The following is a 16378-nucleotide window of genomic DNA, read 5'->3' on the forward strand; positions in this document are numbered from 1 at the left end:
GCACATCCCCGTGCTGCCGCAGTCTGCGCCAGAAGCCCCGCCCCCCCTCACAGCAGGCGCCTATTCAGCGTTGGAAGATTAGCCACGTCGTCTAGTCAAACTTAAAAAAATAAAACTATAATTTCTACACACGCTAACCTCTACAAAACTCAAAACAGACTATTGGGGAATTTTTACCTTTATTAATTTTTGTCTTCTCTAGTTTTCCTAATACGACATGAGAAGGGACCGCGTCGAAAGTGTCGTCGCTAACGCCGAGTTGGGTTAGCGCCATTGCGCAGCCGCATCTCCCCTTTTCCCCCGCCCCCGCTTCTGCTCAGAATCTGACGTGGAAGTCGCTGCCGCAAAGAAGGCTTAGCCTGGACCAGGGCTGGGGCCGTGGCCGTGGCCGGGGCTGGGGTTGGGGAGCCCGAGGAGGCCAATCGGCCGCGGCGGCGTTGAAGCCCAAGGAGTAGCTGTAGGACTTGGAGACCACGCACTGAACTGCGAGGAGCCGGCGCAGCCATGGGTGAGGCTTCCGGCTGGGGGCGGGGTCCGAGAAGCGCCCCCTCTTCTCTTTTCCCCTATTCTGCTCCCCCACCTGGGTAGCATTTCCCTTCTCGGCCGATGACACTACTGAGATCTGATCTAGTTCCCCTTTTACCTCCGTGCCTTGGTTTCCCCATCTGTAAAATGGGGGGTACCCCCGTCGAGACGCCCAAGCTTCCCGGCTTCAGATCTCTCTGATTTTCTCCTTGACCTCTTCCCCCAGGAGGCGTCCCTGCCCCCGTCCCCGCTGAACCTTCTGGAGGCATTGTCTCTTCTATAGCTAAATTCCAAGAGTATCCCTTATGCGGGGGGGGGGGGGGGGGGGGCAGAGAAATGCCTGTTCTGAGCCGAGCGTTTATGAGAATCCTTCTGGGGGAAGCTGAACTGGACAAAGTTTCAGATAAATAAAGTTTATGGGTTTTTATTATCAGCTGGGCTTTGGACACTTGCCCGACTCAGATGATTGCACTGGGAGGGTGAAGGGAAAGGAGGAAGTGGAGAAGGGAGCATTGCCTTAATCTCATTGAACATGTGTCTGAAGAAAGGGCATGGAAGCAGGTAGGTGGCTCAGTGGATAGAGAGCGGGTCCTGGATACAAATTTGGCCTGAGACACTTCTGACCTTGTGTCTCTGGGCACCTCCATTGCCAGGCTCACACTGTTTCTCTGCTTTAGAACTGATACTTAGTATCGATCCTAAGACAGAAGCTAAGGGTTGAAAGAGAAAGAAAGGACATGATCTTTACAAGTCTTACCTTTCATTGTGGGGTGGTGGTGGGGGGGGAGTGTAAAATGATGGTAGTTGGACTTAAGGACTTCTGAGGTGCCTTTCAGCTGTAAATCTGTGATCCTTTGTGTATCCCTGGTTTCTGATTTGATGGTTTATTTCATCATCTTCCAGGAGTTCAAGTATCTTCTCTGTGCAGATAGCTACCTCTCATAGTTACTAGTTGTTCATAAGTAGAATGTCTTCATTCAGAAGCTAGTAGGTTCCCCCTACTATTTTGCTGCTGTAAAAAGTGTGACAACCTTCTTTAGATTCACAAATCCTGTGATTCTGAATTGTAGTTTGCTTTCCTGCAAAGCTCTTCCTTGCTCCTTCATACTCATTAGTATCAACTCCATTCTTCCCTGCCTCTATTCCCTTCTTTGTATCCTCTGGAACCTTTGGTTCTGTTGTTAAACAAACTGTCTTTCATATTAGATTTGTCCTTTTCCTCTGGAAATTGCTTTGTATCTATTATGTATTGTATGAGTGCAAGGACACACACACACACACACACACACAGAGGAGAGAGAGTGAGAATGAGAGAATATGAGAATATTGGCTCCTTGGGGGTGCCAGCTATTTAATTAATGCTTATGGAGTTGAATTCTCCTTTAGTAGAAATTTTTGGATAAAAGGGTAGATAAATGACCACTTGCTGGGGTATATTGTCATTTTGGTTTTGGATTCTTGGTTTGGGTACAGATTGCCTAGATGGTCTTCAATGTGGGTTTCCTAACTCACAGATTCCATGATTCACTATTAACATTTTTAGTCTTTCTACTGAACTCTCCTGAATGTTTTGCAGATTTATTCCATTTGAATATATTCAAAATGGAACTCATTATCTTCCCTCCTAAACCTGTCCTCCCACAGTTCAGTACCATCATCTTCCCAGGCCTTAAGATCACTAACTTCAGGGTCAACTTTGACTCCTTTCTATATACAGCCATTTGCCAAGGTACTTTCTACCACAATATTTCTTGCTCCCCTTTCTCTCAATTCACAGTTATAATTAAAATCCATGTCACCTCCCACCTGGACTACTATGATAGCCTCCAAATTAGCTTCTTTGCATCTGATACCTTTCTTTTTTCATTCTGTCCTCTATACAGTTGCTAAAATCATCTTCCTAAGGCTTACTTCTGATCATGTCACTCTGCCTCAGAAAAATTTAGTGGTTCCCTATTACGTATAGGCTAAAATGACAAACTCCTTACCTTAACATTTAAGTCCCTAACTCTTGTATACATTTCTCACCTTATTTTTTATTGCTTTCTCCAACTCCACTGTCCAGCTGAATCCAACCCAGTACTCTGCTCCCCTCTATCTCCTGCCTCCAGCTTTCACCCAGCCAACCTACTTGTGGAATCCATTCCTTCCTTGTCTTGGTTTCTCAGAGGTCTTGCCTTCAAGGGTTAGGTCAAGTGAATCTTTTCTTTATCACTACATTTGTAAATGTTTTCTTCCTCAATTTTTCTCCTACAATCTTTTTTTCATCCTCGTCTCCCCTCGAATATAAGTTCATAGAAGGCCGGGACTTTCATGTTTATCATTGTATCTATAGTGCCATGACCTATTAAGCTCTTAGTCTTGTTGGATTGAATGTTCTGGGCTAGCATGGGTGTTCTTAACCTGGAATCTGTGAACTTGTTTTTTAAAACCTTTTTTGGGGAACTCAATATAATTGGTTTTCTTTGTAATTTCATATATTTTGCTTTATGCATTTAAAAAATTATTCTGAGAAGGGGCCTGTAGACTTCCTCAGTCTATCTAAAGGGTCTATGGCACAAAAAAAGTTCTAGTAGTCTAATGGAAAGACAATTGCTCTGGATTCAAAAGACTCAGATTCAAATCCTGACTTTACCATTTAGTAGTTGGATGACCTCAGCTTGCTCTGGCATGCTTGTGTGGCCTCAGTTTCATTTGTAAAAAGAATTGGTCTAGCTGGGTCTTTGAGGGCCCCTCTGTCTCTAGATCTGTGGTAGTTTGTCACTACCATGCTCAGAAACCTTCAGCAGCATTCCATTACCTAGAGAATAGAGTAGACTTTTTAGTTTTGTTTTTCAGAGCTAATACAGTCTGGCTCTAACCTCCCTTTAAAAACTCCAATGTTTCAGTCAGACTTATGTCTACTCCCTCTTTCTGTGCGTCTTCCTGTGTTTGCTCCTGAAGCCAGTAACATCCTTTTAAAACATCCTCATATCCAAATCCTATACATTCAAGTCTTATGGAATATTTTAGCCCACAGTAATTTGAGCCTCTTCAAAACAGAAAGATTTGTATCATTCTATATCATATATTTTGGTAACATGTTACTTTGTGGCATCTTTTGTATTACTCATTGTTGTGTAGATGATAGAATTAACCTTTTGACTTTCTCCTTAACTAGGTAATAAATTACTTGAGGGCAAGAGATTCTTTGTATCTTTTGCTTTTTGCACAAACAATTTTCAGTAAGCATTTGATGATTTAATTTCATTCATTGGTTATGACGAATCTTGTAGCCAGAAGTTGTCAGTCTGAGGAAATATTTGAGGCAATTATAAAGCTGTTATAGGGGGCAGCAAGGTAGCTCAGTGGCTTGAGAACCAGATCTAGAGACGGGAGATCCTAGATTCAAATTTGGCTTTAGGTACTTCCTATGTGACCCTGGCCAAATCACTTAACCCCAATTACTTAGCCCTTACTGCTCTTCTGACTTGGAACTGATGCTAAATACTGATTCTGAGACAGGAGGTTAGGGTTGAAGAAGAAAAAGAAAAGGAATATCATTATTGCAAAAGTCTGAGGATGAAGGAATATACCAGAGTAGTGCCTCTATAAGTGGAGAAAAGGCAACAGGTAAGAGATATTATGAAGGTAGGAAGGATAAGAGTTGACAACAGTTTTATTTTTTAAACCCTTAACTTCCATCTTAGAATCAGTACTGTGTATTGGTACCAGAACAGAAGAGTGGTAAGGGCTAGGCAATGGGGGTTAAGTGACTTGCCCGTGATGACACAGTTAGGGGATATCTGAGGCTAGATTTGTAACTAGGACCTCCAGACTCCAAGCCTGGCTCTAAATCTACTGAGCCACCAAGCTGACTCCTTGACAACAATTTAGAAGTGAATGAGTAAAGAGCCTAGCTGACTGGGAGGGTGGTAGTGACCTTGTCAGTAATAGGAAAATTATGAATATTTAAAATCTGGGTTCATAAAACCAACTTTCCTTAGGTTGTCTTGACACTTTTCTCTCCTGGACTTCCTACTCCTGGATTTGATCTTTCTTGTCCTCTTCTCACCTCCTAAGTGAGGGCAGAGGTGGCCCCTCCAGACTAACTCCTCATCTCTTTTATTAGTCTCATATTCAATGTTCATTTTTATGCAGGGGCCTCCCAAATCTATGTCTTCAAACCTAGTCTCTCCTGTGAGCTTAAGTTCCTTATTTCAAACAGCCATCAGTGCATTTCTATCTAAATGGAACCTACATGGGGTATATGTCCCAAATTAAACTTGCCTTTTCTTTATCCTTCCTCCTAACTTCTATTTTCTGCTGTCATGTGGCTTCAAAACCTGGGAATCACTTGTGATCCTTTTTTTTGCCTTTATGCCCTGTGTCTAATCAGTTGTTGAGTCCTAGGATTTTTACTCAGATTGTTATTTAGTGGGGAGGATTGAAATTTCTATGCAGAAATTTACAGGCGAGTACACTCATCCCCTTTCCTTTTCTTCACCTGGTCAAATGCTTTTTAGTGACAGGCAAGGATTGGTCCATGTCCCCCTCAGAAGTGATCCTTCTGTGAATCATTGTGCACCAAAATATATTCTAATTTGTATCACATTACAAATTCCTTGAGGAGTCATGGTGATGGCATCAACTAAGGTGTGCACACTTTATTGACTAATTCATTTAACAATCACAGACATATGGTGCCTATATAAATTGCATAAGAAAGGTAGATTTTTTTTTCTTTTTTTGATCAGATACAGAGCAGAATCTGAAAACCGGGCTCAGTGCTTTATGGTAGTGGAGAACAATGATGTTAAACCCAAAGGGAAATAGAGTCCTGCCAGCCATGTGTTAATTTAGACCTCAAATGAACGTTATCTGGGTTTCATTGTAGTTTTGTTTATTTTGTTAAACATTTCCTAGTTACATTTTAATCTGATTGAGGAGTTGATCAGCTCTGTTGGAGAAGAATTTCATTTATTAGAAACCCCTAAGCTTCATAGAGCATTGGAGACTGAATTTCTCTGAAAGAAATCTAGAGCAGGGAGAGCCCACAAGAAGGGAAGCTGAAATTGGTGCCTGTTTTTGACGTTTCCTGGCCCTCTCTAGCATTCATCTCCCCAGTACTGAGATCTCTTAGTCTTGGTGTTCTTTTCCAAAGTCGAGGTTGATGGGATCAGTTGTACTGTGTGCTCAGAATAAACTTAACTGGTGGAGTAAATGTGTTAACAGATAGGAGTTGGTTCATGAATGAATAGCCTGCCATAAAATGTAAGTGGGGTGACGGGTGATAAAAAAAAAATAGTATTTTCCCTTCATGAAATAGAAATTAACAGTAAAGCTACTATTGTCATTCCTTTCCCTCTTCTCTCCCTCCCTCTCTCATTTTCTCCCTTGTCCCTCTTCTCTTTCTCCCCTCCCCCTCCTTTTTTCTTTCTTGTAGAAATTAAATGAAACTGGGTTTAAAAATTTAAGCTCTTGGGGCAGCTGGGTGGCTCAATGGATTGAGAGCCAGACCTAGAATTGGGAAGTCCTGGGTTCAAATCTGCCTCAGATACTTTCTAACTGTGTGACCCTGGGCAAGTCACCTAATCCCCCTTTGCCTAGCCCTTACCACACTTCTGCTTTAGAACCAATACACAGTAATGATTCTAAGACAGAAGGTATGGGTTTATTTTTAGAAGGAGGAGGAGGAGGAGAAAGAAAAAGAAGAAGAAGCTATTGACAGCAAAATGAAAATATAGTGTTCTAGAAAAAATTATTGACCACTTTGAAAAGAAAAATTAATTTTTTAATTAATCTAATCAAATGCTTTCCTTCATAAAATCTAGTCCCTAAAATAATATGAAATCTATTTTATTATTTTTGTAGGTGGCTTTTTCTCAACTATTTTTTCCAGTCTGTTTGGAACTCGGGAGATGAGGATTTTAATCTTGGGATTAGATGGAGCTGGAAAAACAACCATTTTGTACAGATTACAAGTTGGAGAAGTTGTTACTACTATTCCTAGTAAGTAATACTATATTGAACTTGTTTGACATTTTACAATTTACAAAGTTCTTTCCAAACAGTTTTCTTTTTATACCAGATTTACAGATGAGGAAAATGAGATCAATTCCATTAAGTGAGTTGCCTGTTGTTGCATGAGTGGTTTACATGGAAAAAGTAGAACTCAAACTCAGGTCTCCTAACTCCTGGTTCATTGTTCTTTCCAGAGGGCCATGTCTCCTCAAGTACTAATATAATTTGGTATCTGTAAGACTTTATACAGTTTACCAATATCTGTGTAGTGGAAATTTCTCTTTGGAAAGTGAAAGATTGAGTATAATAATGAAGGAATAAAGTGATAATACCTTTCACAGGAATCTTAGTGCAAATGTAATAGTCTAGATTTTTTTCCTACTTTATCAGTGAACAATTTTAGTCCTTTATAAAAATTTGGAATTTTTATTAGGAATCTCTTCTCATAATGGTGTAACTTAAAAATTGCTTTATTTTTTATGCAGCATTTTCCTTAAAGCAACTAGGATGATGTAAATAGTAGCACCCCCAGTAGTATCCTTGAGCCTAAGAAAGATCAGGTGATTGCCCAAAGTCACAGTCAATAGGTGGGGTCCAGGACTTGTCCACTTGATTTCAAATCTAAGCCCTAGTATTTATAGAAAAATTTGTTAAAGGCTTTATGTACACTATCTAATTTGATCCTCATGGCATCCCTGGGAAATAGATGCTGTTATAATCTCCTTTTACAGTTGAGGAAATTGAGGGTGAGAAGAGGTTAAATGACTTGCCCAAGGTTACAAAGGTAATTATTAGAGGTAGGATTCAAGCTCAGGTCTTCTTGACTGTAGCCTCTATCACCCAGCCTATGAGGTAACTGTTGCAAAGCAACCTCTCAGTGCCTCAGGCACCTCTACCTCTCTAAGACTGTCTATTTCAGAGCAGAGGGTTTCCTCATTAAGTGGTCCCTTTACTAACTGATTTCTTTATTGCCTCACCCTGCTAACTCCCGCCCCCCATCTCACCCCCCCTCCCCTACAAAAAGAAGGGAGACTTAGACATTGTGAGATATATAAGAGAGTGAGAAATAATAACTTTTAAAACTCCATTGTGACATCTCTGGTTGAGAGTAGTGTTCTCATGTGGTCCATTTCAAATCAGTAGATACACAAAAATGAATGTTTAAATGAAGTTTGTTGAGTTGATTCAGGGATATAAACCTTTCCAGTTAATTGTAATTTTTATTTAATTCAATTTAGTGGAAAAGTTTTAAATTATGTACACAAAATTCACTTTGAGGTTGATCAGAATTTCAGCCCTTCTAGGTTTTCAATCCTTGGAAATTCAAAAATCTAGAAATTATATTGATGTTTAAATCAGTGTCACTTGTTTGACCTCTTATGACATCTTGCTTTACTTTTTTTACTCTCTAAACACCCTCTTCCCTTATTTCTCTACAGTGGTATGGTCATTATAATTTCCTTCCTTCGTGAGTTTCAGGCCCTGATCTTTAGTGTTCCTTATAAATACAGTGAAAATGACTTTCCAGAAATACTGATTTATATCTTTAACTTGGGTTGTTTTTGTTTTTGTTTTGTTTTGTTTTTTGCATGAAGAAGTTTTTTTTTTACATGGAGAAGATAGGATGTCTCCACCTGGGTAATAATTTGTGCCAGAATAACCCCAAGAGTGGGAAAGCTCCATGGCCTTCATTTAACTTTTTCTGTAGTTTGTTATTTCTAACACAGGCTGATAATACATTCTAGAACAGAAAGCCATTTAAGACTATTCTAATTTGTTGATCTGTGCCTATACACATGTATATATATATAATTGTTTTTAAGCTGGTAAATCATTGGTGGCAATCCTTGCTATTCTTTCAACCTTTCATTTTATTTCCATCCAAGCTCTGGCCCATCCTACTTGTGAGTTAATATAAGGGCACTAACTTTGCCTTAAAAGGTGCAGATCTCTGAGATGAGTAGGAAAGCCACATGCACTTACACATATACATCTGTACCTCTCCCAATTAAATTTAGAACTTACCTAATTCCTATTTAATACCATTAGAGTAATTGCCTTATTATTATTAAATTATAATAGTAATAATAAAGTCCTTTATTATTTGCTTTAGTGAACTATAAAGACAATTACCATAACATTTTATTTTATTTTTTTTTAAACCCTTAACTACTGTGTATTGGCTCCTAGGTAGAAGAGTGGTAAGGGTGGGCAGTGGGGGTTAAGTGACTTGCTCAGGGTCACACAGCTGGGAAGTGTCTGAAGTTGGCTTTGAACCTAGGACCTCCCGTCTCTAGGCCTGACTCACTCCACTGAGCTACCCAGCTGCCCTCACCATAACATTTTAAATGCCAGGCTGGTTTGAGGTGATATGAAGGAGGAGCAAATTAACATTGTTAGCACAACCTCTGGGTTATTTCTCTACTGCTGATCTTGTTTGAGTTCTTTGGAATTGTCATGAGCAGAATCTGTTGTTTCCTGTCAACAATTACTATTCATTACCAAAGCTGTGATTTTTTTTATGGTTAAAAATTGGAAATTGAGGAGATGCCCATTAATTGGGGGAATGGCTAAATAAGTTTTGTAGTTTATGATTGTGATAGAATACAGTGTATTATAAGAAGTGATGAGGGGGATGGTTTCAGAAAAACTTAGGAACACTTCTGTGAAGTGATGTAAAGTGAATATACATAGTAACAGTAATATTGTAAAGATGATCAACTGTGAAAGACTTAGCTACCCTGATCAGTGATTCAAGACAATTCCAACGGCTCCATGAGGAAAAAAATCCAGAGAGAGAACTGATAAGACTTTTGAGTGCAGATTAAAGTATACTTTTTCAGCTTCCTTTTATTTTTCTTTTCAACCTGGCTAATATAGAGATGTGTTCTGCATGAGTTCACATGTATAATTGATATTTTTCTTGCCTTCTCAGTGGGTGGGAGAGGTGCTGGAGGGAGGAAGAGAATTTAGAACTCAAAGAATTTTTAAAATAAATGTTAAAAAACAAAGTAATTTTTTAAAGAAAGAATTGCTGGTTTGTTTTCTCTTTCAGCCATTGGTTTCAATGTTGAGACAGTGACATACAAAAACCTTAAATTTCAAGTCTGGGATTTAGGAGGACAGACAAGCATCAGGTAACAAATAGCCCTGTCTTAATTTACTGACCTTATAGAATTTACCAGTTTTGAAAACTATAAAGCTTCATATGAAGAACATAGATTTTGAGCCAGAAGGAGCTTGTTGTGCTAAAGGGCCATTTAGCCTAATCCAAAATCCCACACAGATCACGTAGGTAGGAAATTTCAGGGCTGAGATAGTAACCAGCATCCTCTGGCACCAACTCTAGTGTTATTTTCACTGCCTCAACTCCTTTCTAAACACCTTTGGGTTATTTAAATGGCAGAAGCCCAAATAGTTTTAAAATTAAAACCATATAAAGCTTTTAAATAGCCAATCCTCCTAGAGCTTCCACTGACTTTTCTTCTCTTCCCCAGGGCCCTCAGAACCCTTACCATTTTTCTCAGGAAAATGTTATAAACAAAAAGGGGCCTAGGGAGATATAGATATATACAGTGATGTGAATGTATCTATCTGTATTCTCCCTAGCTGCAGACGATGAACACCAACCCCGATCACCCTGGATAGTTGTTATAATTTCCCCTTTCCTCTAACAGTTGCCCAGGGAGGACCCCGAAAGGTTAGGTGGATGGGTAACCCTTTCAGGTTCAAACTGGGGTCGGATAAATTAATATAGGGCTTTTGATTTGCCTTGGATCACGTTTGATATCTGACTGTGTTGCCTCCCTCTCCAAGGGTCATGATATAAAGACCACTCAGGAAGGTACTTATTAAACTCACTTAATCTATAATCAGGGAAAGGGTAAACAGGACAAGAAGTGGGGATTGGAGACCCTATCAACCTAATATCTATAACTAGCTGACAATCAGGTCTGTAGGCTATTGATCTAGTAGAAGCTGGAGCTTTATTCTCCACTATGCCTCTGGCCCAGCCTGGCCACAGCCAAGCCAGAGAATAGGGAAGCTATTGATGCAGCTGTGTTGGTGATCTTATTCTCTCAGCTTTCTCACTACCAGTGTTGGTGATGCACTAGCTCTCACAGTCTTCAGGAAATATTCAGATTCTTCCTACCCTCTTCTTCATAGACCTCCCTGCCTCCCTTCACCACCCAGAGACCTAGAGACCTAAAGAGACCTAAAAAGACCAAGAGACCTAAAGACCTAAAGACCTAAAGGACTTAAAAAGACTCCCTCCAAGTGGCTGTCAGGGGTATTTATACAGTCAGGCCAACTGACATTTGCCCCTGGCACACGCACCTGGGAACATTCCATGTCTTCCAACTGCCTTCCCTGTCATTCAAGGTGGCATCCATCATTTCCCAGGTTATGAATATAACAGAACCAAATCATTTAGATACCAAATCAATTAGATAAGTGAAAAGTCTTTTCCTGAGTGGTTTCATATGTACTATCTTTTTTTTTTTTTAAACCCTTATCTTCCGTCTTGAAGTCAATACTGTGTATTGGCTCCTAGGAAGAAGAGTGGTAAGGGTAGGCAATGGGGGTCAAGTGGCTTGCCCAGGGTCACCCAGCTGGGAAGTGTCTGAGGTCAGATTTGAACCTAGGACCTCCCGTCTCTAGGCCTGACTCTCAATCCACTGAGCTCCCCAGCTGCCCCCCATATGTTCTATCTTTAACCATGAATTTTTCCTTTATGTTCTCATCAGATCATTACTCTTTAGAAACAATGACATTCAGTCCTTCAACTAAAATAGTTATCTACACATATGAGTAATTCTTGAAGATTTAACTCTATTTCATGTTGTTTATAATATTTAAAATGCATGAGAGCTATTGTCACTTTGGTCTGAAGTATGAAAATGTAGATTTAGGGGCTGCATGGTGTAAGCTCAATATTTTTCTGGCATTGACACAAAGAGATATTTGTTGGTGTTACATTATCTTAAAACATCAAAAACTATTTATTGTCCATTTTTCCCATCCCCTTACCCCCAAACAACTCATTTAGTTTTCCTCAATTCCTTATAGGGAAGATAGTCATAAAATTCTCTAAATCTTGAGCCTCTTAATATTTTTAGTCTATACTACATCTTGGGATAATAAGATCCTAAATTAAGTATCTCCCACAGTGTGTTTAATATGTCCTGAATTAAAATTAAATCTGTCTCCTCTATCACATTATAGGCCAAAAAATCCCACTTGAGTTTTAGATAATGGATTTTTAAGTTGCTTCCCACTGGTGTTCTCTAGTTCTGGTATTCTTGAATATGGGGAGTCCACGTTAACCTTATCTGCATATAATCTTCATTATGTCATAGTCTTTGACCACAAAAGAATTCTTTTAAAAAATTTCTCCATATGGAGACTCTTCAGCATTGACTGAGCCTATGTTTTTTTGCATTTTCTTTAGGCCATACTGGAGATGTTATTATTCAAACACAGATGCAGTCATTTATGTCGTAGACAGCTGTGATCGAGACCGCATTGGAGTTTCCAAGTCGGAGTTAGTTGCCATGTTGGAGGTAAGAGAACCTCCATCCATCTGTGGAAAATGTTTCTTTGGAGAGGCAGGATAGGATTCTCTTCTTTTTGTTTTGTTTTATTTTAAAAATATGAAAAACAAAGTTTTCTCTATAAAACTAGATTCATATTCATAGAATGTTTGAGGAGGAAAGAACTTGAGAAATCATTAGTTCTTCCTTCTCATTCCATAGATGATTCAGTGGATTTCCTTAGACATGAAACAGCTCAGAGGCCAGGGTCATAATTAGTAGGTGTCAGAGTAGGGATTGAAGTGGAAGGCAAAGTGTCCTTTCCTAGGTTCTCCTTATTGGTGGCATAACCAGTAGAACCCAGCTTTCCTGAGGGCTGGGCAGTAGTCACTACTCATTGCACTATCCTGTGTGGCCTTAGGCTTTTCCTGCAGTCTGATATCCCCATTGAGGTGTTTCTAAAAAAGAAAGGTAAATCTCCAAAAAGTATGCACTACTAGGTTTTAGGCTCAATTCGTTTAAGCACTATGTAACTAACATAATTTTTTAAGTTCATCAGTTAAACTTTTAAACAGCTGAAAATGAGATTGTTTCTAGAAAGCAGGCTTGGCCACTGGGTATATAAGGTGTAGTATCTGGACCATTCTGTAAGCAGAAACAAGTTTCCAAACAAAAGGATGTTTCCAAGAATGGTGTTGGCTTATCTAGTATTGTCTGACCATCACTGGCTGCTTCCTAGGTAGAGATTACAAATTTTTATGACTTGTCACTTGGAATTTTTTACTGTTTCTTAAATTTTTTCTTTCAATTAACAAGCCTTTTTTTTTCTCCCATCACTAAAAAGGAAAAAATCAAACCCTTTCATTTAATTGTTTCACGAGGTAACATATTTATAAGAACTTTTTAAAAAGAAAATTCCATTCAAAACTACCAGGAACTATTCAGATTTACCCTTTGAATTAGGTATTTCTGAGATTAAATACTGCTTTTAAGGAGTAGTCCATCAAATTGTCCATTCTCTTTATTATACAAAAACTTTTATAGGAAAGATATTTCTAGTAATGGAGAAACTAGTATGAGATGTTACAACCTCCAACTTTCCTTTAATTGCAGTAAGAAACCAGCATTTATGAATACTTAGATGGGCACGATTTATTAGTCAGGACTGCATGTATGAAACAAATGCAAATTGTTTTATTTCCTTCTTGTCTGTAGGAAGAAGAGCTAAGAAAAGCAATTTTAGTGGTGTTTGCAAATAAACAGGACATGGAACAGGCCATGACACCCACAGAGATGGCAAATTCACTTGGACTTCCTGCCCTGAAGGACCGAAAATGGCAGATTTTCAAAACCTCAGCAACCAAAGGCACTGGCCTTGATGAGGCAATGGAATGGCAAGTATCATTTTGCAAGAGTTCTAGTATTGTGCCTGAAGGCAGCAGTAGGGTGACGTCACCAGTGAGGTGTTCCTTCTGAGGTGTTCTTTCTCTCTGGCCTGGTCCCACCCTCTGATCAGAAGTATTCATCCTAAGAAATGTGGCCTTGGAGTGGCGCCAGGCTGATTGGCCCACATTTCTCCCCCTATCCTAACCTGTAAGACTTCCTGACTAGTAATAAGATTGTGGGATTTTAGAGCTGGAAAGAGGGAGCCAGTGCACCTTTCTCCTTTTATAAGCAAAGATGCTGACTTTTATGCTCCCCAACTACTGTGTCTGGATTCTCTATGTTAAGGTACCACAAATTTTGTGGCCACAATTATACTGAAGTCTATAGAAACACATGGGCCTCTCTAGTTGGGATGGAGAATGATCTCTCCTGCTCCAGGACCATTTGATACTCAAGATAATATAGTTTCTCATTTTGAGGACAGAACGTTCCTTCCAGGGTGTATTTCTTTAGCTCAGGGGTCGGCAACGTGTGGCTCTCTCTGCAGGAGCCATAAAGTCCATTTTTTTTCAGGCGCTGTTACAGGAGCGGCACTGTGAGCACTGTACAGCTCTCATGAAATTACATTTTAAAAAATGTGACGTTTATGGCTCTCACAGCCAAAAAGGTTGCCGGCCTCTGCTTTAGGGTCTACCTCCCAAGAGGGATCTCCCAATCTCCTGGCGAGTTGGGGTGTCTCCTGCTGGACTCTGACCACTCATTCTGAGTTATTTCAACATGGCCTATGTCCCTTGGCTCTGTAACACAGGGCATAATGCATTTAAGCCCCATGTTTTTAGATGAGTGGTGGCTAAATGAGGTAGGTGCATGCATTATCTCATTTGTCAGGCTCTTGGTTTCAATGAGCTGCTCTACACTTGCTGTGGCCTTGGCTGGCTCTCCTGGGTCTCTCCCACCAGACATAGAGGCACACAGCTATTCAGCCTCTCCTCTGGTCAGGGGTCAGTTCTGGGCCGGCTGGGATAGGAGGAAGGGGCAGGAAGATGTAGTGCTGAACTTGCTGTGAGATTTCCAATTTGCCTTCAGAAAAGACTGGGTCGCCAACATGTGTCTAGCACACTGGAAGCCGATTCCCTAAACTCCGTGCTCTGTCTTACAGGCTAGTGGAAACGTTAAAGAGCAGGCAGTAGCTTCCCGCGATGAACGGAACGTCAGACATCCCTGCTGAACAGTCAGAGGAGCCGCACACTACCAAATGTTAACACAATTTCTGGCATCTATTGGACTGACAAAGACCCATGAGAGCGAAAATAAAGTTTTTGTTCAAGGGATGTCTTATCATGATTGAACCAACTGAATGTCTATCCTGTATTATATAATCCTTCCTTGCTTTCCCCTTTTGTTGAGGTAGAATTTGTTCGTTTGTATGGATTCTAGCCAGGCATAGTCCCTTTGAAGAATGCATCCTTGTTGGAATTAAACTTTAATTTTGGAGTTGGTGGCTATAGCTTGTTATTTGTAAACACTAATAAATATTGTAACTGTCATAGTGAATGGATTCTTTTATGCTGCCGCCCTCCTCAGGTGTGCTGGGCCAGGCGAGAGCTTGCATGGCTGTCCCAGGGCTTAAATTCACACAAAAATGGCAGGACTGAGATCTGAATGTAGCTATCTTCCTCCAGACCCAGCCCTTTCTATGCCATCCTATTGTGGAGATGTTTCTTTTTGGTCAACTTTCCCAGTATGATGTGAAACTTCAGAGTTGTTTTCATTCGTCTTTTATTGGAGTTGGAAGGTTCGTCTGGCTAAAAGGACGCCGTTCTTTGGAGAACCGTTGGTGTCTGGAAGCTCTACTGATAGGATCGAGCGTGCTACGAGCTTCCGGCGCTGTGGTGCCTTCGTTATGGTATAGGTAGATGGGCAAGACGTGGGGACAAAGCAGCTCTAGTGAGGAGTCTGTTATGTTTGTAAGTTGTCTTGTGGACCTCTGCGAGGAGAGCAACAACTCTTCTTAAATGAAGTTCCAGACTTCTTCAAATGCGTACTAAAGTGATTAGCCACATCAGAAGAGGTCATTTACCCAGAAAATAGAAACTAGGCCTCGTTCTGGGAAGAGACAATGCTTGGTGGTTGTTTTTCAGCTGTGTCTAACTCATTACGATCGTATTGGGGGTTTTCTTGGCAAAGATGTTGGGATGTTGGCTATTTCCTTCCTTATCGCTCTTTTACAAGTGAAGAAACTAGGTTAAGCAGCCTGCCCAGGGTCACACAGCTAGGAAGTATCTGAAGACAGATTTAAACTCGGGGAAAATTAGTCATCCTGAAGTGCTCTCCACTGCACCACCTTGATGCCCTGATTAGATGTCGTTAATCCTGGAGAAGGCCTCCCGTCTTCGCCTTTTCCTCCTTTCTGACTGGGTAAGGTCACCTCTGGATTGGTTTAAAGCTAAAACCATAAGCTTGCAGTAAATTCAGGTACAATTCAAGCCAGTCTTTGAGGTTCCTGTTGAACTACAATGCAAGAAAGCAAATATTAATTGTTTCAGGCCCCATATCATATACTACTCATGTCCCCAAGAATTGGAAAAAAAGATTCATATGGCCAAGCAGTAGAAATGCCCATATTTCAACAGGATATCTCGATCTTCAATCCCAACTCTGGCTGTATGGACTTTAGGCAAGTTAGGTGGCTTTGAGTCTGCTTCCTCACCTATAAATACCGGGTGTTGGACTCTAAATCATTAAACCTTAAGTTGTACTAAGCCAGTAAGTTGTTTGGGGATAAAGAATTGGAGAAATTGGAACCAGAGTTGATTATTAATAAAATGTTAGATATGAACAGTTAAAAGAATTACATACTGTTATCTATATGAATGTTCCAACTCCCTAATTATAAGAAAAATGTTAACTAAAACAACCTTGCAGCCAAC

The 16378-nt window shown here is 40.2% G+C and overlaps 1 protein-coding gene across 1 annotated transcript; it reads left to right on the forward strand.

The window, feature by feature from the left end:
* The first annotated feature begins 308 nt into the window (after positions 1-308).
* ARL1 (ADP ribosylation factor like GTPase 1) lies at positions 309-14995 on the forward strand. Its single transcript, XM_044677405.1, has 6 exons — positions 309-508; positions 6379-6516; positions 9584-9665; positions 11981-12092; positions 13278-13456; positions 14608-14995. The coding sequence occupies exons 1-6, from the start codon at positions 505-507 to the stop codon at positions 14636-14638; spliced, it is 546 nt and encodes a 181-aa protein (XP_044533340.1). The 5' UTR covers positions 309-504; the 3' UTR covers positions 14639-14995.
* Positions 14996-16378: the final 1383 nt, after the last annotated feature.

Source organism: Gracilinanus agilis, chromosome 5 (assembly GCF_016433145.1).
Source record: "Gracilinanus agilis isolate LMUSP501 chromosome 5, AgileGrace, whole genome shotgun sequence".
Taxonomy (NCBI): domain Eukaryota; kingdom Metazoa; phylum Chordata; class Mammalia; order Didelphimorphia; family Didelphidae; genus Gracilinanus; species Gracilinanus agilis.